Genomic DNA, 21941 nt, shown 5'->3' with positions numbered 1-21941 from the left:
AACCAAGAAACAGACTCTTATAGAGAATATACTGATGGCCACTGGAGGGAAGAGAGGGGTCGGACTGGGGAAACAGAGATGGGGATTAAAGAGGATGAGCAACAGGTGCAATCACTACCCTGTACACCTGAAACTAATATTACACTGTGTTATCTAACTGGAATTTATTTTTTTATTTTTATGATACTATTTATTTATTCATGAGAGACACAGAAAGAGAGAGGCAGAGACAGAGAGAGAAGCAGGCTCCATGCAGGGAGCCCAATGTGGGACTCAATCCCGGGACTCTGGGATCACACCCTGGGCCAAAGGCAGGCGCTAAACCGCTGAGCCACCCAGGTGAACCACTAATTGGAATTTAAATAAAACTTTTTTAAAAACAAAGAGAATTTCAAAGAACTAAAGAAAAATACCAAAGTGTCAAACAGTATATTTTAAAAGTTTAGGTAGATTATAGTGAAATCTTAGGCTCTAAAGAGAAAAATCATAAATATCACTCTTTTGTCAAATTATTCTCAATTCCATGTCAGTTACTCCTTCCATTGTGCTACCAGAGACTTTCACTACAATATATATAATTATATAATATAGTACATATTTTAGTATATAATTATAAATATAGTTATATATAACTACAATATAACTACGCTATAGTACTTACCACTTAAGTGCAATGTCATGTTATACATATATCTTATCAACTCACATTTGTTTCTAGATGGACTTTAAGAAAGGAGATCTTAGTGCATATCACAATGCCTGGCATTAGGCAGTGATCAATAAAAGTTGGCTAAATTAGTTATACTGACAAGGGTCTACTTAACATTCATTTGCCATTAAGGCATAAGTTAAAATTCAAAGATGAAAAAACAATATTCATCACTTCAAATGCTTTCTGCATTATTTAGACTGTGATAGTTTTTCTAAAGCAAGAGCACACAAATTTTGAAACCTCATCAGTTACCACAAACATTCCTAAATTTCACAAAAAGATATTTACCTGTAGTTATGACTACCACAAAGGCACTGATAAATACAAGCAGAAAGTGAGGCTGCTAAAGTATGCATTACGTATACCTGAAAAAAACAACAAAATTACTTTAAGTATAACTTAAAAAAATCAAACTTGTTTTAAAACCTACTTTAATCAGCATTGTAAAAAAAAGATGAAAAACCTATTTTGTCCTTATAAACTATTTTTTTTTCTTAACACTCATTTATGCCTATAGAGATTGCACTACATAGACAAATTAAAAACGCTAAGGCTGTTGGCAGAAATCATAAAACACACACCTGCTACCTAATTTCTATTTCAAGAACAAATGGGAACAGATGTTAGCTATTCAGTAGTGTATTAAAAGAAAGCCATGTATTAAAAGAAAACCTTCCAAGATTCAACCTTCTTCCTCAACCAAAATATGTAAAAGCTCAGTCTGATAAATTATAGTTTACCTATGGACAAGCCATTAAAGAATATGCTACCATATATTCTAGCTACTAAAGAAAACAAGCAATCTAAGGAGAGTGAAATTATTTAGAGAAAAGAGAAAGTATGAAAGACAACAACTGCAGGGAAACTTTTGTACTGAGAAAGAGAAAGCTCTAAATATGAAATGACAAGCAAGAAGAGAAGCAGGTTTGAGAAGCACAACCCAAGTCAGAAAGCAAACTAGATTAGACTATTAAAAGACTAGGTTTTGATCTAGTCATGAAGTATGACAGTCTTCTATGTAAATAAAAATGGGACTCATAGATTAAAATCGAATTGCTATTTCCCCTTCAATTATCAATAAGATGTGGGGTATGAATTAAAATCAAGAATATAAAAATAAATAAAATAAAATAAATAAAGAATATCATTATAAAAAGAAGACAGTAAGACCACATATAGAAAACTGCAAAAATGATCAGAATTTCTTCCAGCTTCTCCAATCAAAAAGTGGAGTCTATTTCTCCACTTACTAAATCTGGGCTGCCCTTGTGACTTGCTTTGACCAAGAGGACAAAATGATATGGAACTTCTGAACTTAAAAGGCCTTACAAATTCTACTCTGGCTGTTCTTTAAATCCTTGCAACCACAAAGGGAAATAATCTAGGGGTGATGGTTAATTTTATGTATCTACTTAACTGGACCATGGGGCACCCAGCATTTGGCCAAACATTCTGAGTGTACCTGTAAGGCTGATGTGGGATGCAATTAACATTGGTAGAAGTGGTAGACTGAATAAAGAAGACTGCCCTCCTTAATGTGGGTGGGCCTCATCCAACCAGGGGAAGACCAAAATAGAACATAAAGCTGAAAAAAGAGAACTCCTGCCTGGCTACACTGAGCTAAAGCATTAGTGTCTTCCTGCCTTTGGACTAGAACAGAAACACAGGCTTTGGGGCTCAAGCCTGCTGGCTTTCAGACTAGAAGTTACACTCCATGGGCTCTCCTAGTTCTCAGGCCCCTGGACCCAGACTGGGACTACACAATAGGTCCTAAGTTTCCAGGTTGAGGACTGCTGATCTTGGGACTTCTCAGCCTCCATAATTCTCGGAGCTAATTGCTTGTAACAAAGCTCTGTACACCCACATACACACATCCTATTGGTTCTGTTTTTCTAGAGAACCTTGGTTTGCTTGGTAGTCAACGGTAAGACACATTATGACCCCAGATTCTCCTGGAAATGGTCTGCCAACCACCAAAAATGTAAACACAACCATGCAAATCCAGAATCCAGCCAGCCTACCAGCTGATTAAAGACAAATGAAAATATCCAGAGGTCAGTCCAGCTGGCCGGAATTAAAGAAATAAGAAGCCAATCCACTGAATCATGAGCAAAATAAGGGATGGCCATTATAAGATACTAATGTTTAGGAGTTAATAAGCAGCAGAAGCTAACTGATATGCCAAGTGAATGCTTATTACTAAAATAAATATGAGATACAATCTGGCTAAAATGAGCACAATCTAAAGAAAATTAAATTCCTTATTGTATAACATACCATGTGGACATTTATACTATAGAGTAATACAGGAAAGTACTAATTATTATTATATCAAAATACTCCATCTCTATTTCTAAAAAGCAACCAGCTTTTTGCCTAAGGGTAATGCTAAAAGAATTGCACATGTATCTGTACAAACACTTATTACTCTTATCTTAATAAAGTGCCTAAATAAGACTAAATAACTAGCATTGTGATTAAAACCTCAAGTACCCTAATGGGATAAGAACAAAGTGAGGTAAGCCTGGCCCTCAACCACAAATTTTCTTTGGTTAAAAAATATAAAGATGGTAATGTAACAATCCCCATGTGTAGTCTAATGTTTAAAACTTTCTAAAAAGTGCTTCTTTACATTTTTCTTTCAGTTTTATCATAATAAATAGGTAAATTTTAAAGAATGAACCAAGTGTACTTACTTTACTGCTCTGGATGTCAGGATGGGGCGGTGAATCAAAGTTTATAATGGCATGTAGAATATCATGTGTTAGGTTACTGAGGTGCAGTAATGGGTTGGCAACTACTGTCTTGGCACTGGCTGTACAAGCAAAGAGGAGGGGTACCGAGGTTTGCTCTGACAAAGGGCTGGGAAATATTGGTTCTGATGTTTCCTTAAAGACAAAGGGGATAAAGGGTTAACTGACTATTTATAGTTATAATCCATTGCTTAACTAATTCAGGGGCCTGGGGGAAAAACTTCAAAACAATGATAAATTAAAAGTGTAACAGAAACTCTAAGAGTTAGACAGGACCTGAGGAGGTCAACATTCCACTAAATATATTGAAAAGTGAGGGACAATACCCTCTTATCCTAAAGAGAAGTTCATCACCTCACACGTACTCACACAAGAATGCAGAGTATGAATTCACCATATCACAGGGCCTGATATCAAATGATCCTGAAACCATTATGTACACACAATTCTACAAACTCCTAATATAAAGCACCACACAAAAAGAGTATTCCATAAAGCAACCATAATGAAGAAAGCCAACAACTTTAAGGCCACGTTATCAGAGAAGTCTTCTCTACCTAATTTTAAATGTTAAAATTTTTAAATTTTATAATTTTAATTTTTATATTTAAAGACAAAAAGAACACTACCGAAACCCATTTCTCCTATGTATACTATTTCAACTGGCCATTGTCTAAGCAACATACCTGCTGAGATTCTTGTAAAAGCAAAATCAATTCCATTCTTACAGAGGCAAGACCGCCACCATGGGACCCATGAAGTATGCAGTAACTCAGGAACATCCTCAAGAGTGATTGATATTTCAAAAGCCACTGTCTTTTTTCCTGAAAATTTTCTCTCAGTTGTTTCATTTTTGTTTGCTGAAGCAAATCTTCAGCATCTCCATTTAATCCAAATTCATCTCCATTTTCACCAAATACAGCCTGTAAGTCTTCACCATCTGAACAATAGTCACATGTCCTCTGAAGAGCTATCACCTCTTTTTCAAGCCAGTGGTAGAGTTGGTAACGCAATTTTCCACCATCTATTTCATAACCAGTAGATAATGTACGAAGTTCTACTGTGAGAATCTTTAAACATGCTCTGAATTTTAATTGAACTGCAATTATATCTTCTGATGGACTTAAAATGTCATTTTCATCTAGTGTGCTGAGAGAGTCTGTGTAATTAGAACTCATTTCATCTATTTTTTTCTCTGTTTTTCTCTGTAAAGGTTTTAGTTCTTTCATTGAAAGTGGGAGATCCTCATTTTCTTCATCATTATCACTGTCCCATTTTAATTCTAAAGAGTCATCCTGAAATACAACACTTGGTTGGCTCCAGTCAAAAGAAAGAGTGGAGTTTGACTGCTTCTCTGAGGAACCTTCTGAAGAAGAGCCAAAACCATTCATTAGTGATTGTGACCAATCAATAGTAGAAGACTTATCTTCCTTTGCATCCAATTTTAATGGAGAAGAAGGAGAATAGTCTTTACTAGTATCCAGAAAACTAGATGTTCTGCAAAAAGGTTTTGTTTTCTTGATGACTTTTGGCATCTTCGATAATACTTCCAAAGCCAACATAGGGCAGCCAGCTTTCAAATGAGCACTGGCAGTAGTAAAAAATAATCTTCTTTCACTTAAATTAATTGTTCCTGCCAGTCCACTTTTTCCTGTTAAACCCATGTGTGTGGATAGTACATCAGATGATCCAAAATGACGTCTTAGCAAAAGAGGATGTGTTCTTAGGTAATTGTAGAAATTAAAAACTGCAGGATTACAGGCTGACATCATGACTTGATCTGAAAGAAAATTCACTCTATGAGCTAAGAAAAGTTTAAGAGTTGTATTGCAGTCCTTTTCCTCAACTATGGCATCTTTATCTACCTAGTCTTTTGACAACATCTTACTAAAAGACCACACTAATACATAGCGCAGAATAGACAAGAACACATTTGTAATGGAAGTGTTTTAACACAAAAGGAAAACAAAGGTTATACTGATTTCACACTTCTTCAAGTAACAACAGAATATCCAATTTTACACTCATAGTTCTTATTCTCCTACTTCCCTCAACATTCCTTCCGAGTTTGCTTTGTTCAATCTTCGTCATCTCTACTAGAGTTCAGGGCTTGACCTCTTTTCCATTTATACTCCATGTAGAACTCATACAGTCCCATGGCTTCAAACAGCATCAAGGCACTGATACTTTACACATCTATTTCAGGCCCAAGTTTACCCTGTAAATCTAGACTGCTATATCCACAGGCCTACATTACATTTCCATTTCCATGCACACACTCTTGCCTCAAAGCCTTTTTATTTAGTGAGCCTTTGGCCTAAACTACTCTTGACCCAATTAGCTACACTGACCTACCTCCTGACAGGTCTCTGCTCAGATGCCATGTTATCAGAGAAGTCTTCTCTACCTAAAACACTCCCTCATACCTGCTCCTGGTCTTGCCCCTATCATTTATCTCCAGCTAAAAACTTCGAGGAATTATCCTTGACTCTTAGTTCCATCACCTTCTATATCCAATCCTATCTAGACTACCTGAAAATTATATTCCAAATCCAACCACTTTTCTCTGTGTCCACTCCTATCATCCTGGCCCAAGCCACTACTGCCTTTTGAAATTTTCTTTTAGAATACAGATTTAATTGGCTCTAAAAGTATGTGATCTTATATTAATCCCAAATCAAAATACATTTTTGACATGAATATGTGTAGGTATAAAAAAAGTGATAAGGAAGGTCTTTTCTTTCCCCCTGCATTACAGAGGCCAGTTTGGCAATCTTCAGCTCAGGTGGTCTGGACACCAGAAAAACCAAACGTGGCTTTCTCACAAGTCTTTCACAGTAAGACACATGACACACTTTCCAATTAAATGATGCTATGTAAAAAGCTATGAACTAAAATCTTTTCCAGTTAGTACTCCAAATGATATGGCATCTATGATACCAGCTATCAGAAACAATTCAATTGTACTATGGAAAAATATTTGAAAAGCGTATATCATCATTTTTATATAATTTATAGAAAGACTTCCATTTTATACTAACCTCCAGAAATGCTTTAGCAAATGGGATTTCTAAAACAAAAAGGCAGGAGTAGATCTCAAAAATATAAATTATAAAATATTATCCACCACACTCATCTCATAAAAAATTGATCAAATCCTTAAATCAACTTTCTTTACACTGAATATTTTTAGTATAAAAATTATAAAACTACTTAAACAATACACAAGCTTCCACCTAAGAAAACTACCTTTACATCATTATTTTCTCCAAAATTTAAACTCAAATGTTTATAATATTTATGTTCAATGGATTTTATAAAAACAGAAAATCCAAAGTACTTGGTTTTCAAAAGATTTTTCTGAAAAAAGGAATTCCTTCCACCTAAAAGCAAAAACAAAAAAACCCCACATACTTAACTCTGTGTTCCCACCTAAACCTTAAAGTCTTAGTCCATGTTTCCAACTTGCATCCAACAAGTGTGTTCTGTACCCAACAAATACTAATTTAATTATTTATTCTAACATCTTAGAAATGCAGCTTACCATCATCCTCTCTGACAGGTTGCTTTATTAATGTTTCCAGAGCACCGCTATAATCTTCCAAAATCCAATACGCCATACTCCGAAGAAAAGGATCATAATGCATATTTACATTCAGTGAATTGAGTTCACTGACAGGAGAATCAATTCCCAAAACTTTTTTACGTAAAATAGATTTATATGTTGCAGATGTATCAAATTCAGACTCATAAAGTCTTGCTATTACAAGAGCCAACTGAATGTCATTCAGTTTCTCAAGACATACCTTCAAAAAAAGAACTACTGGTCATAAATAAGCAGGAGTATCTTTCATTTTAAGATAAACTCAACTGACTACTAATTAGAATGAGTAAAAAGCACTGTTAATATCTGATCTAAGTTAATAAATAACAAAAAAACATATACTGCTTACTTTAGCAAATCTACTTGACATTTAATAACTGCAAATCTGCTTGCTAGTACTACTTACTTGCAAAAAGAATTAGTATATAACTATTAAATAATTCTCAAGAGATTCAACTCAAGTGACCCTTCCCTCCTTCCTTCCATCTTTCTTTCCTTCCTTCCTTTTCTTTCTCGCTCTAGAGAGAGAGAGAGAGACAGTGGGGAGAGGGGGGAGAGGAAGAGGGGAAGAAAATCCTAAGTAGGCTCCACAGTGTGGAACCCAACTCGGTTTTCCACCTTACAACACTGAGATCATGACCTAAGCTGAAATCAAGAGTGGGACACCTAACCGACCAAGCTACTCAAGCATCCTGACATTTTGTCTGTTGATCTTTCTTCTCCATCTACCTCAGCAGACTGTATGATTTCCTAATTAAAAAGCTCCTTTGATCACTTGTTCGAAACCCTGAACAAAAGGGCAATTTCAGAGGTAGGCTGTGTGGCTCAGTTACTGAAGTGTCTGCCTTCAGTTCAGCCATGATCCCAGGATCCTGGGACTGAGCTCTGCATCAGGCTCTCTGCTCGGCGAGGAGTCTGCTTCTCCTTGTCCCTCTGTCCCTCCCTCCACTCATGCTCTCTCTCTCTATAATTTTTTTAAAAGGGTAATTTGAGATACATTATACCTTAAATGCTTTAATTTTTTTAAGGCTTACTGAAAAATAATCAGTAAAAAATATGCTAAGGTTCATCACCTAAGACAGAGCCAAATATAGATTCATGTAAGTTTAAAATGACAGGACAAACTTTTTTTTGACCTGCTCATAAATAATATTCTTAAAAGTTAGATCAACTATCTCTACCAACCAATACAACACGGTTAATCTTCATTCCTTGTAAATATCATTCGAGCTAAATGACAAGATTTTAAAAGTCACTGTTAAATATTGCTAAGTATTTATTTAGGCTTACATAATTTCCACTATTCTTAAATTGAAATTAAAAAATAAAAATTAAGCCTATAGAAAGAACTTAAAAGGATGACAATGCTTTTTAAAAAAAGTTTCATGATTACCTCAATTGCATCTCTAAGGCAACCAGCTAAAAGAAAAAATGCTGCAGAATGTTCAAATCTTTGTTTGCCTAACAAAGAAAAAGCATTCTTTAAAGCTGCTTTACGCCATCTCTCATCCTCAAAATTGTGTCCAAAAAACTGTGTCATCCTGGGGTCTTTTTGGGATCTATAAAGAAAAAAAAATGAAAAATCTGAAACAATGTTTCTATAGTCAGAACCAATTTTAACCAAAGTTAGCCATTTAAAAGTTAGGACTCAAAAGAAACACTTGCCAGTGTATAAATTACTATACAACTGCTTCTTTTCTGAGCAAAAAGAGCACAGTAAACATCTGCTTCTTCACATAAATCTCAGAGATTATTGAGAAAAAACTTCTTTCAAACTATAAAGAAGACTGCTTTAGCAGTACTTTGAGAAATTATGCTTAAATCCATAGAAAATATATACTTTATATTAACTTATATATATAAAATACATACTTCATCATTTAAACTTCATCAATCACCCTCATCCCTGCTGCCATCTGAGGAGGACTGGTAACTGAAACCTAAGGAATCTATCTTGATTCAAAAAAAATCTTAAAATCTCTAGTCTCTTAGGAAACCGACCAGTGCCCATGATTTTCCCCCAAAGGTTGCCATACATACGGATTCTCCTAAGAAAACTGGGACTGAATGCAAAACAAATGGTAAACTATTCTTGGTGATCATGTTTATCAAGTCTTGCTGAAAACTTGTGAAAGAGAGAAATTCCTAGTGACCCTAGCTCAAGAATGGGGTTAGGTCAGGGACCGCAGCAGGAGGGTACTTTGGAGGGATGACCCAATCCAAAAACTCCTAGTAGGGGAGAGGGTGGATCCCTGTTCAAGATTCCACCAATTCATTCATCTTCTTCCCCACCCCAGATGCAAGGTTTTGATTTAGTTCTTTGTTCTATAGAGGCATCATGGGAAGTTTCTAAAATAAACAACAACAACAACAGTTTCTTCTGGACTGATAAACCTGAAAACCAAACTAAACTGACCTCATCAAGATTCTCTTTGCTCTGGAAAACACCTGGGCTTCTTTCTTATGAATCTCTATTTTAATGAAAAAATAACTAAGAATCTACATGAATCACACTTAATAAGAAAAACAAATCTTTACTTTTATTTCATACATTGTCTTTTCATTTAAAGTTTTCCATTTTGAAGCGCAGTCTTTTCACCTACCTATATAATCCCCAAATCACAGCTTTCTTTCTCATTGCAAGGTAAAAAATGGCAGCATCTAAAGGATCATTCTTTCTATAAAACGCTGCTTTGGCTACCTATAATTAGAAAATAATGGTCAAAATTCCACAGAAACAATTTTTAAATGAACAAAATAATTTCTCTCACATTCAAGACTGGCACACATTATTTAACTGTTCAATATATTTAGAAAATATGTCCCCTAATGCATGGATGTATACACACACACACACACACACACACACAAATATTATACACATATACACAAATACATTTGTTTTTTTATAATTTCAAAAGTAATTCTTGGGGGCCTCCAAAGACACAGGTAAGTGGGAATATAGGACGACACTTTTCATTACAAACTCTTCAGTACTATTTTATTTTTCCAAAGATGTATACACATTATTTTGTAAAAATCAGACATATACTACTAAATACATGTATCAACTAGTAATTTAAGAATTGGAATATAAACATTAAAAACCTGTATTACTGCGGTATTTTGAAATATAATGGCTATTTAAAAGCATTTTATAGCTTCAATCTTTAAAAGAGAGAAAAAAAAAACACCCAAAATATACTAGTTATTTTTTAATACCAAAATAAAACACAGCTTACCTTTTCTATGCACTTGCGTAAGGTACGGGTATTTCGGACCCACCACCCCACACCCATGGCTCTCAGTTCAGACCAAGTAGGATCCTCTTTCTGCATGGCTGGCAACATGTTCAGCAGCTCTTCTTCTGCTACTGAGTGAAATGCCCAAGCAAAATGACTAGTAGACAGGCCTGAGGAAAAGTAAAAAATAATGTTTATAAGAAATATAAATATGTTTATATAATGATTATCAGAAATGTGTGTTCCATGATTGCCAGAAAAATGTCTAAACTTTTTATGAGACTCACAGAGTTACAAGTAAGTAATTAAAGTTGAAGGGAATATGGGTTTTTATTTTCTTGCTTCTTCTAACAACTTTGTCACTTTATTATTTCCCCAAAAAGCATGTATTTTCCAGAATTAAAATATATTTTCTAAAAGATAAGAAAAAATGCTATATGGCAAATGCTGTTGAGATTTTTTTTGTTCTGTAGCTACTACCTACAATCTTTCTTTAGAACATGAGAAACACATAAAGTATTATTCTATGCTGAAATGATTGTTCTTTGTAGCTGATTCTCACTGTCCTTTGGCTAACATTTGTTTTTGTGGATTTAACTCCATGGAATTCAAAGAGCATCAAGCAGACACAGAACAGTGTGCTAAACAGAACTTAAGATGTAGACTCTAGAATCAGAATGTATACAAGAAGTCCAGCCCCAATCCTAAGTACAAGACAGTGGACAAGTTTATTTAGTCTCTTGATTCCTCAATTTCCTCATTCATAAAACGTGAATAATCATGGTACTACCTTATTACATTGTTGGGAGGATTACAATACTATAGCTAAAGCATTTAGAATAGTATTATACCTGGCACATAATAACTATTATGTCAGATACTTTTCAAATTATTTAAACAGCAACATTTAAAGAGAACAGCAATTCTCTCAACCTACTAGCCCATACACGTGGTATTTCTTGTTGAGCTTCTATTTTGTCTCTTCACAGTACTACTTCTAGGTCAAGTATTAACTATAAAATGTGGCTTTGACATATATCGACTCAAAATTTAAACCTAGTATCAAATGCCAAGGAATCTGAAATGCCCACTACCCAAGTCTTTTGAAAGAAAGAAACCCCCCAAAAATTATTTACTTATTTATTCATGAGAGACACACAGAGAGAGGCAGAGATACAGTCAGAGACAAAGGTAGAGGGAGAAGCAGGCTCCCTCAGGGGAGCCTGGTGCAGGAATCAATCCCAGGACCCTGGGATCACAACCTGAGCCGAAGGCAGACGTTCAACCACTGGGCCACCCAGATGCCCCAAAAGAAACAAAAATTTAAAAAAAGGAAAACCCCTATGCAATGAACAGACTGCTATTCTAAACTATTTTTAGATTCCTATTATCTCTCAACTGAGGTCAATAATGTTTCATATATAAACACCTTAACTTGAAATTTTAAGCTTTACTTTTCCAAAGCTAAATACAAAGTGAGGGGAAGGAGGAAGTAGAAACAGAAAGAAAGGAAAAGCAAGAGCAAGAGGCAGATATCAATGAGCAGAGGCTAACCTATGGAATCCCCCCAATAACAATGTTTAAAACTACAGATCCAATAACGCTGGATCGCAGTTCTACCTCTGAACTTCCTGGGCACATAGCCAAGAAATACCATTAAACTTCAGTACAGTATTTCTGTTCCTCTGAGTCCTGACTAACTACATAAGAGTTTCTGAAAGGGTACTAAACTAGAATATGAAATACACATTAATGTTAACAGTTGTTTGGGGGTAATTTGCACTTTCGATGTTCTATACTCTGAACATAAGACAACTAAAAATTGAATATATATTATTTCTGTAATAAAAATGTTACGCAAATTTTGGTTAAACACAACTTCAATAATTGTCAAACAGGAGAACGAAAATCTAAAGAAGTTAGAGAAGGAGATCCCTGGGTGGCGCAGCGGTTTAGCGCCTGCCTTTGGCCCAGGGCGCGATCCTGGAGACACGGATCGAGTCCCACATCGGGCTCCCGGTGCATGGAGCCTGCTTCTCCCTCTGCCTGTGTCTCTGCCTCTCTCTCTCTCTCTCTCTGATGACTATCATAAATAAGTAAATAAATTTTAAAAAAATAAAAAATAAATAAAGAAGTTAGAGAATAAAACAGTATTTATTGGCCTTTAATGTATGATGCATTTGAAAATGTAACACAGAATATCCAACTGACCAATATCCATTTCTTCATTAATTCTATCTACCAAAAATGTTCCAGTATTTTAAGCAAAGAAAATTAAGTAGAAATAAATAGTTTTACAAGTAAGTGAAGAAAACTTAGTCTGTGTCAAATTTGTCATCGTTATCATATCTGGGCAAAAACAAATGTCCTCAAGCCTCTCTACTTTCACTCCCATTCCCTTTAGTAGATTACTACTAAAATCACCTTGGTGGAGAAGCTGAGCTCGATAAGCTGGAAGGGAGGTTGTAAGGAAAGTATGAAGTCGAACAGCCAAAAGAAATTTTAACCCACATTCATCAAGAGTTTCTCCACCTACAAAAACCAACAACATAAAATATTTACTTATTTGTATTTGTAAGGAAATCATTTCATTAGTAAAATTCAAGTAAATGTTAATAATTCTGGCAAGAATCAAATGTCACAGCACCAACTACTGGACAAAACATTTTGAAATAGACAAAAGCCATCAGTCTAAATATTATCTAATATTTCTTTCTTCTTCGTGACCATACACTACAGACAAAAGTAGTATATCTAAGTATTCTGAAAAATATTAAAGAGAATTAAGTGGCTTAGGATTAGTGATATTTTTTATAACCCAACATCCTTGGATTTTATCTTACTTAAAATATGACTAAATTTTAAAATAGTTTAATCTTTGCTGTAGAGTATGTAAAATTATTTTCCATGTCGATTCAAGTCATAGACCCATCCCAGTAATCTGCTGCTACTACAGGAAAGAATAGTTGTATATTTATCTTTCAAGCATAGTTCCAGGGGTGCATCCTAATGTCCTATGCACAAAGCTGGGCATGTTAATTTCAGATCTTACTGAGATTTGATGGAAATTCTACATTCAATTTTTTTTCACAACTCAGGAGATTAAAAAGAAAAAAATGATCTTGGGTGAGGAAAAGATCTAATTTTAATATACTTATCTGTATTAGCCTAGGTAGAAGTAGACATTAGTCCTAATTTTTTTTTAGAAAATCTCAATATTTAAAGAATCAAATTAATACTGACAACAACACGAAAAAAAAGTAAAGCAGAATGCACCTTTTATTTTCAGGTACCTAAAGCAATTAAGTAATGTTAATTTTTGCAAAACTCAAAAGGATTCAGTTGGATCTCTGGTAAAAATGACTGGCATAATTAATCTTTGTATACTTTCTCAAAGTACTATGATTTATGGGAAAAATAGCATATATTAAAACTACTATGAAGGTAACAATAATGATTTAAAAAACCTTCCAGGGCATAATTTTTATAAAATTACTTGATTATTTTCTGTGTAAATAAGTAAACATATGATCAGTTTTTCCCCCAATCCTGTATTCTATTTAATTTTACCTTGGCTTCTGTCTCTGCTCTCCCCGATATCAGTGCTGGTAGTTGCAATTGTATCTGCTAAGGCCATCAGAGACATCTGCTCCATCCGGCTGAGTCCTGGTAAACTGGAATGAAGTAAGTGGCCAGAAAGAACCTGAGCATGCTCAGGACCAAAGTAAGTTGGACTGTACTGCGAAAGGTCAATGACCCTGGGCTTGGTATTTTCTTCATCTGTCTCTAACACATGATGATCAGTCATTAAAGTTGGGATCTGAAAAAGCTCATCATAACTTTCTTTTGACACCTGGTTTGAATTATTTAAGGTACTCTGATTACTGGACTTCTCTAAAGATGAGCAGCAGCTATCATCATCTGCTGCAAGTAAGGCATATAAAGGAAGTGGAGGGACAGAATCTATTTCTGTGTAATCTGTATTTTCACTTTTGTTGAAAGCCTGGGGGTCTCTGGTAGTGCTTCCACTAGCACTGATAGTGAGAGACCTAAGGCGGCGCTCATGATTGGATTCAGCTTCATTCAGAGCCACAACCTCTCCAGCAATGCACTTGACAAGGTGTGACAAGATGGCTTTTGCTCTCCGAACCTTGCCAAGGTCCATGAGTTCCAAAAGCTGCAAGGGATGATACTGAGGTAAAGTTGGGGAAAGAACATGGGCTGCTTCAAAAAGACCTGAATCTTCCACATCCACAGATGGATCAAAGGCAGTTTTCTTTCCACAGATTTTCTGGGCAAGACTGGTCATAGATCGAGTCAGAGTTTTCTTTGGAGGATGTAATCCAGAACTCGATGAGTTACTCTGTTTTATTAAACTTATTATAGATGGAGTGCTCCCATTGTATGAATCTGTTATAACCGGTTCCTGCTTAGAAGATGGCTGCCACTGGGAATAGACATGCATTTCACAATCCATTCCTACCACCAGAATACCATCCCGGACCCACGATAAAGAAACAGGAAAAGGTGGAGAGCCTTCTACAGAAGAAACCAAGTCCATACTTCTTAAGAGTACAAATTTAGAAAGTGGCACAGCTTTAGTACTTTCCCAGAGAGGAAATGCTAGGCTTTCTTTACCAGCCTGTTCTTGTATCTTGCCAGCCAGGGGTCCATACATAAAAAGTTTTGATCCAATTCCTACAGTGAGGATATGAGAACCATCTTCTCTAGACATCCAATCTAAGTGAACTAAGTGCTTTGTGTTTGATGTGATACTCTCTTTACTAGATAAGTACACCTCTTGCTTATTATAAGCCACTAAATTGCTATCAATACTAATACCAGAATCTAACACTGTATTCAGTTCATCTAAATGAATTGTCTGTTCAAGGACCCAACATGAACCTCCTGTAGACTCACATTCAAAAATACTGACATGCATTAGAAAGTCCTGAGAAGACCTACTATTAGATGCAGGCTGCTTAAATGCTACTGCTAACCTATTTGTATGTGCACAGCTAACTTCTACAGGCCTACCAGGGATGGTTATACTACTATTGCTATGAAGCCCATCTTCGATAAGCAATGGCCATTCTTCCCAAACGTATTCAAGATTCATTCTTTCATTCTTTGATGTGTCAGATTCTCCATCTGTGACTCTGCATCTCCAGAATCTTACTTTCTCATCCGAGCATGAAGTTGCCAATAAGTAAGGAGCACTGCACACAGGATATATGGAAGAGGAACTCAGATGTCCTAAAATAAAAATAATCCATTAACAAAATGTCAAATTTGGTTAAATATTTCTGTTTTCATGTACTAAAGTCCTTGTATAAAGCACTGTTAACAACAAGAAAACCTATATTTAGTTTATGAGTCAACAAAATCAGTAAAAAGCTTTTAAGGACTTCAAAAAGGAATACAAAAAGGAAAATATTATCAAAACCTAGAGCTGAAAGAGAACTATGAGGTAATTTCAATTCCTATATCTTACAGGTAAGGACCCCTGACCAAGTGTGTATAGTATCTCATGCTAAATCCAACAGGTCGAATAAGACAGAATTAGAAAACCTGAATTCTCAGGTTTGAGAACCTGGTTCTCAGACCAGCATTCTTTTCACCTAATTCTTATTACCCAATTCTTATAAATCTTATTTTAAAGATACCAATACATTTTTAAAATGGTGTCAACACTTATGGCTCCTTCTCTTCAGTATTTTTACCATTTTGTGAGCAGTCTGTGCTTACCTAACTTATGAAATGGATCCTCCATAATTGAAGGGTATTTGATACTACTGATGCTTACAAGATTCTTAAGCGTGACAAAATGTTTCCTGTCTTTTTTTTTTAAAGATTTTATTTGAGAGCATGAGCGAGAGATAGCATGAATGGGGGGAGGGGCAGAGGGAGAGGGAGAAGCAGACTCCCCACTGAGCAGGGAATCCAACCTGTGGGCTCAATCTCAGGAACCCAGGATCATAACGTGTGCCAAAGGCAGATGTTTAACTGACTGAGCCAACCAGGTGCTCCACATTTCCTGTCCTTAATTTAATTATAAACTCTTAATTTCCTAAATCATTGGCAAGCTTTCCTTTTAAGATAGTAGTGACTATTTTAGGCTTTGCTAGCCACAAACAGAGTCTCTACTCCAACTATTCCAGAGTCTCTACTCCAACTATTCCACGCTGCCAGTCTAGAGTAAAAGCAGGTATACACAAAAGTAAATCAATAAGTGTAGCTAGGTTTAATCAAAGGTATTTACAAAACAGGTATCGGGCCTATAGTCTGCCAACTCCTGTCCTAAATTATTAAACTTAAAAGACTAGTTATAATATAGAAATGTTATATAGGACATTATACTTCAAAAGCATTTTGACATAATTTTAAGTTTTCTTAAAAAAAAAAAAAAAACCTAAAGGAATATAGCAGTATTGCTGAAGGATACAAATAGTATTGTTCATTGGTATGTCTGAGCTGAACAGAGAATAGCTTACCTTCCTAAGAGATGCATTAAAAATAAGTTCTTAAGACTAGCTTTTACTGTCTGCTGTTTTTGCCAAACAAAACAAATTTCTTTTTCCCTAGAACTCTTCTTCTTCTGCCCAAATTACTTGGACCAAAGTTAAATAAGAGGACTGTTTCTAGAAATATTTCTCTTACATTTGCCATATTGTCTTAATTGGAGTTCAGCAGTGAAGATCATACTGTTCTGGCTAAGGGAACAGCTCTTAAAATTGTGTCAATGCAAACATTCATTTTCAAACTTTAATCTCCCTTGCATTGATGCTTCTTTTAGTAAAATATACAAAGAAGTAGAATTAAAAGTTATCAGAATACTGTTAATACCGCAACTCCTGCTGCTAATTTCACCAATTAAAAATGAGTAAGAACCTGATATATCAATAAAGCCCTAAGAAGCATTCAAAGTCATAAATCCAAAAAAAATGACAGAGAAATAGAAAAGAACAAAAATACACACCATGACAATGAAAACCAAAGAACTGAATGATAAAATGACGGATTTTGTCTTGGTTTTCTTGATACCCTAGAACTGTGGTCCGTAATCTATCTTATGTACAATCAGAATCTTCTGGGTACCTTGCTAAAATAGCCTTTAGGTGCACCACAGAGTTTTTAATTCAGTAAATCCAGCATGTAGCCCAAGAATTTTTACTTCTAAAGAGGTCCCAGATCACGCTCATGTTCCTGGTCTGGGTATCACATTTTGAGAACTGCCGCCCTAGGATAAAGATGATAGGTATATACTGGGACCCACACAGTCAGAATCCTATAGGGCACACAACTCTAGGCGGTCACTACCAGTATTATCAAAGATGACAAATAAGGCACAACCATGTTATTATCTCTGCACAGGAAACTCTGGGTTTTTCTTCATAATGACACCATAAAAATTTGTTTGGGAAATCAATATTTAAGACTACAAATGGTTGACAAATGCAGAATAATCTGAAAACATATTGAGAATTTATTTAAGTTTTAAATTCAGGGTAAAGATAGTATTTCCAATTCTGCTTCAACATGATTTACAAACAGGTAGTTGTGCCTCTTTTTAAATACCTTACTAAATATTCATGGATTACCAAGTTTGATTAGTCTCTTTTCACAAACTATACAAACCTGCTGATGGCTTAACACTTATTATTTCAACTCCTTCTGGCAAATTCAACTCTTGGCTATAAACCATTTCTGAAGACAGAGTCAACTTGCTGGTACTCTGGAGATTTGCTCTGCAAGCCTGATACTTCTGTGAAAAAGGAGATACGATCTTCTCTGGAGAAGAAGAATAATGTTCTTCTGGCTGCCAAACTGCTTCAGATATTTTTGTATCTACTTTTTCATCTATAAAACACATAAGAACCATAAACCGAGGGGGGGAACCTGTGAATCTTCAAATTGCTACATTTTATAATCCCAAAGCCTTATAAAAATAAAAAATAAAACAACATATTAATAGAATTCTTTATGGCCAGAATATCAGAGAATCTGATTAACTGAATAAAATACAATTATTTTCACTCAACAGGTTTAAAAACATGCACTGCTCTAACCACATATAATTTGTTAATTTAAGTCTACTTAAAGTTCAAAAGATTAAAAAAAAACTTACCCAATGAGACAGGAGTGGACTTTAAATGTAAATTCCACATGTGTAACAATGAACGGTTGTCTTGGGTGCCCTCAATTACAATTAGGTAGAATTTCTCAGAAAACCCATTAGGTAAGCTGCCTGTTGGTATTAATATTTTTCACTATTAACATGGATAAGTGAGACAACTTATTAAATATGCCAAGTTAAAATAAATGAATTTAAAAAAAAAACTCTTACCTAAGGTTCGAATGCAACCAATTTTTTACGTGAATTTGTATTAAATTAAAATTTTAATAATTACATGTATGCTACACTTTTCATTTCTAAATTGACATGCTTAAAAAATTCACACATTACAGTAATCACTATGACCTTATTCACATAGGTTCGACCATAATAAGGCAATTTCTGAACAGGTGCAACTATGTGACAGATACTTTAAATCAACATATTATAATTAAAACTGTATTGCTGGGGATCCCTGGATGGCTCAGTGATTTAGTGCCTGCCTTCAGCCCAGGGCGAAGTCCTGGAGTCCCGAGATCAAGTCCCACATCAGGCTCCCTACATGGAGCCTGCCTCTCTCTCTGTGTCTCTCATGAATAAATAAATAAAATATTTAAATAATAAAAAAAATAAAAACGTATTGCCAAACATATTTCAAGGTAAATAACTTTCACAATGGAATGACTTATTAATGAAGTTTATTAAGATTCAAAATAAAAGTATTCCTCATTCACATTTGAGAAAAATTTTCTTAGTCAAACTGCATGATTTAAGCAGCACACAAGCTGCTCAAAATAAACTAAAAAGCAACAATACCGGGGCAAGATGGCAGAAGAGTAGGTTCTACAAATCACCTGTCCCCACCAAATTACCTAGATAAACTTCAAAATCATCCTGAAAATCTATAAATTCGGCCTGAGATTTAAAGAGACAGCAGCTGGAATGCTACAGTGAGAAGAGCTTGCGCTTCTATCAAGGTAGGCAGACAGGGGGGGGAAAAAGAAATAAAGAAACAAAAGGCATCCAAAGGGGAAGGGCCCCGTGAGGAGCCCGGCTAAGGCCGTGGTGAGTGCCGCCAGGACAGTAGAGCCCCGACCCGGAGAAGCAGGAGCTGCACCAATCTTCACGGGCGGAAAGGCCTCCCAGGGAGTTGCAACAGGACCGCAGGAGGGCGAGGATGCCCTCGGGCTCCCTGGAACAGTTAAGAGACACCTGCGCCCCCTGGGAGAGTGCGCCGAGCTCCCTGAAGGGCTGCAGCGCGCGCGCACACACGGCTGGACCCGGGAGCTCGGAAGGGGCTCGGGCGGTGGCGCTGCGTGGAGGGGGCTGCAGGGCGGGAGCAGCTCAGAGGGACTCGGGCGGCGGCTCCGCGGAAGGGGATGTGGGGCCCGGGAGCAGCTCCAAGGCAGCTCCCGTCAGAGGAAGAGGCTCCGTGCGGAGGGGGCTGCACGGCTCCAGGAGCAGCTCAGACGGGCTCTGTGCAGCCACCGGGAAAGCGAATCCAACAGCGCAGGCCCAGGGGCACTGGGCCCTGGGACAGAGCCCAAGATCCGGCCTCCCCTCCCAACCCCCACAGGCAGAGGCCAGGAGGGCCCAGGACCGCAAGGACTCTCCTGCCCCGAGCTAAGCAGATCAGCGGCCCCGCCCCAGAGCCTCCAGGCCCTGCAGACGGAGAGCTCCGGAGTTACTGCGGGGGCTGACTCCAGGGCTGCAGAGCTGCCTCTGCCACCGTGGTTGTTCCTCCTGGGTCCTCACGGGGTAAACAACCCCCACTGAGCCCTGCACCAGGCAGGGGCAGAGCAGCTCCCCCAAGTGCTAACACCTGAGACTCAGCACAACAGGCCCCTCCCCCAGAAGACCAGCTAGATGGACAAGTTCCAGGGGAAGTCAAGGGACTTAAAGTATGCAGAATCAGAAGATACTCCCCCATGTTTTTGTTTTTGTTTTTGCTTTTTGATTTGTTTGCTTCCCCCACCCCTTTTTTTTTCCTTTCTTTCTTTTTCTCTTTTTCTTCTCTTTTTTTTCTTCCTTTTTTCTATTTCTCTTTTCTTTCCTTCTTTCTCTCCTTTTTCTCCTTTTCCCAATACAACTTGTTTTGGGCCACTCTGCACTGAGCAAAATGACTAGAAGGAAAACCTCACCTCAAAAGAAAGAATCAGAAACAGTCCTCTCTCCCACAGAGTTACAAAATCTGGATTACAATTCAATGTCAGAAAGCCAATTCAGAAGCACTATTATAGAGCTACTGGTGGCTCTAGAAAAAAGCGTAAAGGACTCAAGAAACTTCATGACTGCAGAATTTAGATCCAATCAGGCAGAAATTAAAAATCAATTGAATGAGATACAATCCAAACTAAAAGTCCTAACGACCAGGGTTAAGACCAGGGTTAATGAGGTGGAAGAACGAGTGACATAAAAGACAAGTTGATGGCAAAGAGGGAAACTGAGGAAAAAAGAGACAAACAATTAGAAGACCATGAAGACAGATTAAGGGAAATAAACGACAGCCTGAGGAAGAAAAACCTACGTTTAATTGGGGTTCCCGAGGGCGCCAAAAGGAACAGAGGGCCAGAATATGTATTTGAACAAATCATAGCTGAAAACTTTCCTAATCTGGGAAGGGAAACAGGCATTCAGATCCAGGAAATAGAAAGATCCCCTCCTAAAATCAATAAAAACCGTTCAACACCTCGACATTTAATAGTGAAGCTTGCAAATTCCAAAGATAAAGAGAAGATCCTTAAAGCAGCAAGAGACAAGAAATCCCTGACTTTTATGGGGAAGAGTATTAGGGTAACAGCAGACCTCTCCACAGAGACCTGGCAGGCCAGAAAGGGCTGGCAGGATATATTCAGGGTCCTAAATGAGAAGAACATGCAACCAAGAATACTTTATCCAGCAAGGCTCTCATTCAAAATGGAAGGAGAGATAAAGAGCTTCCAAGACAGGCAGGAACTGAAAGAATATGTGACCTCCAAACCAGCTCTGCAAGAAATTTTAAAGGGACTCTTAAAATTCCCCTTTAAGAAGTTGTTCAGTGGAACAATCTACAAAAACAAGGACTGAATAGATATCATGGTGACACTAAATTCATACCTTTCAATAGTAACTCTGAACGTGAACGGGCTTAATGACCCCATCAAAGGCACAGGGTTTCAGACTGGATAAAAAAGCAGGACCCATCTATTTGCTGTCTACAAGAGACTCATTTTAGACAGAAGGACACCTACAACCTGAAAATAAAAGGTTGGAGAACCATTTACCATTCGAATGGTCCTCAAAAGAAAGCAGGGGTAGCCATCCTTATATCAGATAAACTAAAATTTACCCCAAAGACTGTAGTGAGAGATGAAGAGGGACACTATCTCATACTTAAAGGATCTAGCCAACAAGAGGACTTAACAATCCTCAATATATATGCCCCGAATGTGGGAGCTGCCAAATATATCAATCAATTAATAACCAAAGTGAAGAAATACTTAGATAATAATACACTTATACTTGGTGACTTCAA

At 36.8% G+C, this 21941-nt stretch overlaps 1 protein-coding gene across 10 annotated transcripts in view; it reads right to left on the bottom strand.

The window, feature by feature from the left end:
- The window catches only part of DMXL1 (Dmx like 1), a 127800-nt gene that overhangs the window by 53013 nt on the left and 52846 nt on the right, over window positions 1–21941 (bottom strand). For all 10 annotated transcript variants that reach the window (XM_072840635.1, XM_072840628.1, XM_072840629.1 and 7 more), the window contains 11 exons: window positions 18440–18559; window positions 17950–18171; window positions 13882–15567; window positions 12736–12843; window positions 10312–10481; window positions 9673–9770; window positions 8463–8628; window positions 7010–7271; window positions 4152–5245; window positions 3409–3600; window positions 1001–1077 (listed from right to left, as the gene is read on the bottom strand). In XM_072840635.1, the coding sequence (XP_072696736.1) occupies window positions 1001–1077; window positions 3409–3600; window positions 4152–5245; window positions 7010–7271; window positions 8463–8628; window positions 9673–9770; window positions 10312–10481; window positions 12736–12843; window positions 13882–15567; window positions 17950–18171; window positions 18440–18559 (4195 nt within the window). The remainder of the gene's footprint in view (window positions 1–1000; window positions 1078–3408; window positions 3601–4151; window positions 5246–7009; window positions 7272–8462; window positions 8629–9672; window positions 9771–10311; window positions 10482–12735; window positions 12844–13881; window positions 15568–17949; window positions 18172–18439; window positions 18560–21941) is intronic.

The sequence above is a fragment of the Canis lupus genome, chromosome 10 (genome assembly GCF_048164855.1).
Source record: "Canis lupus baileyi chromosome 10, mCanLup2.hap1, whole genome shotgun sequence".
NCBI classification, from domain to species: Eukaryota; Metazoa; Chordata; class Mammalia; order Carnivora; family Canidae; genus Canis; species Canis lupus.
This window is presented reverse-complemented; position numbering and strand designations above follow the sequence as displayed.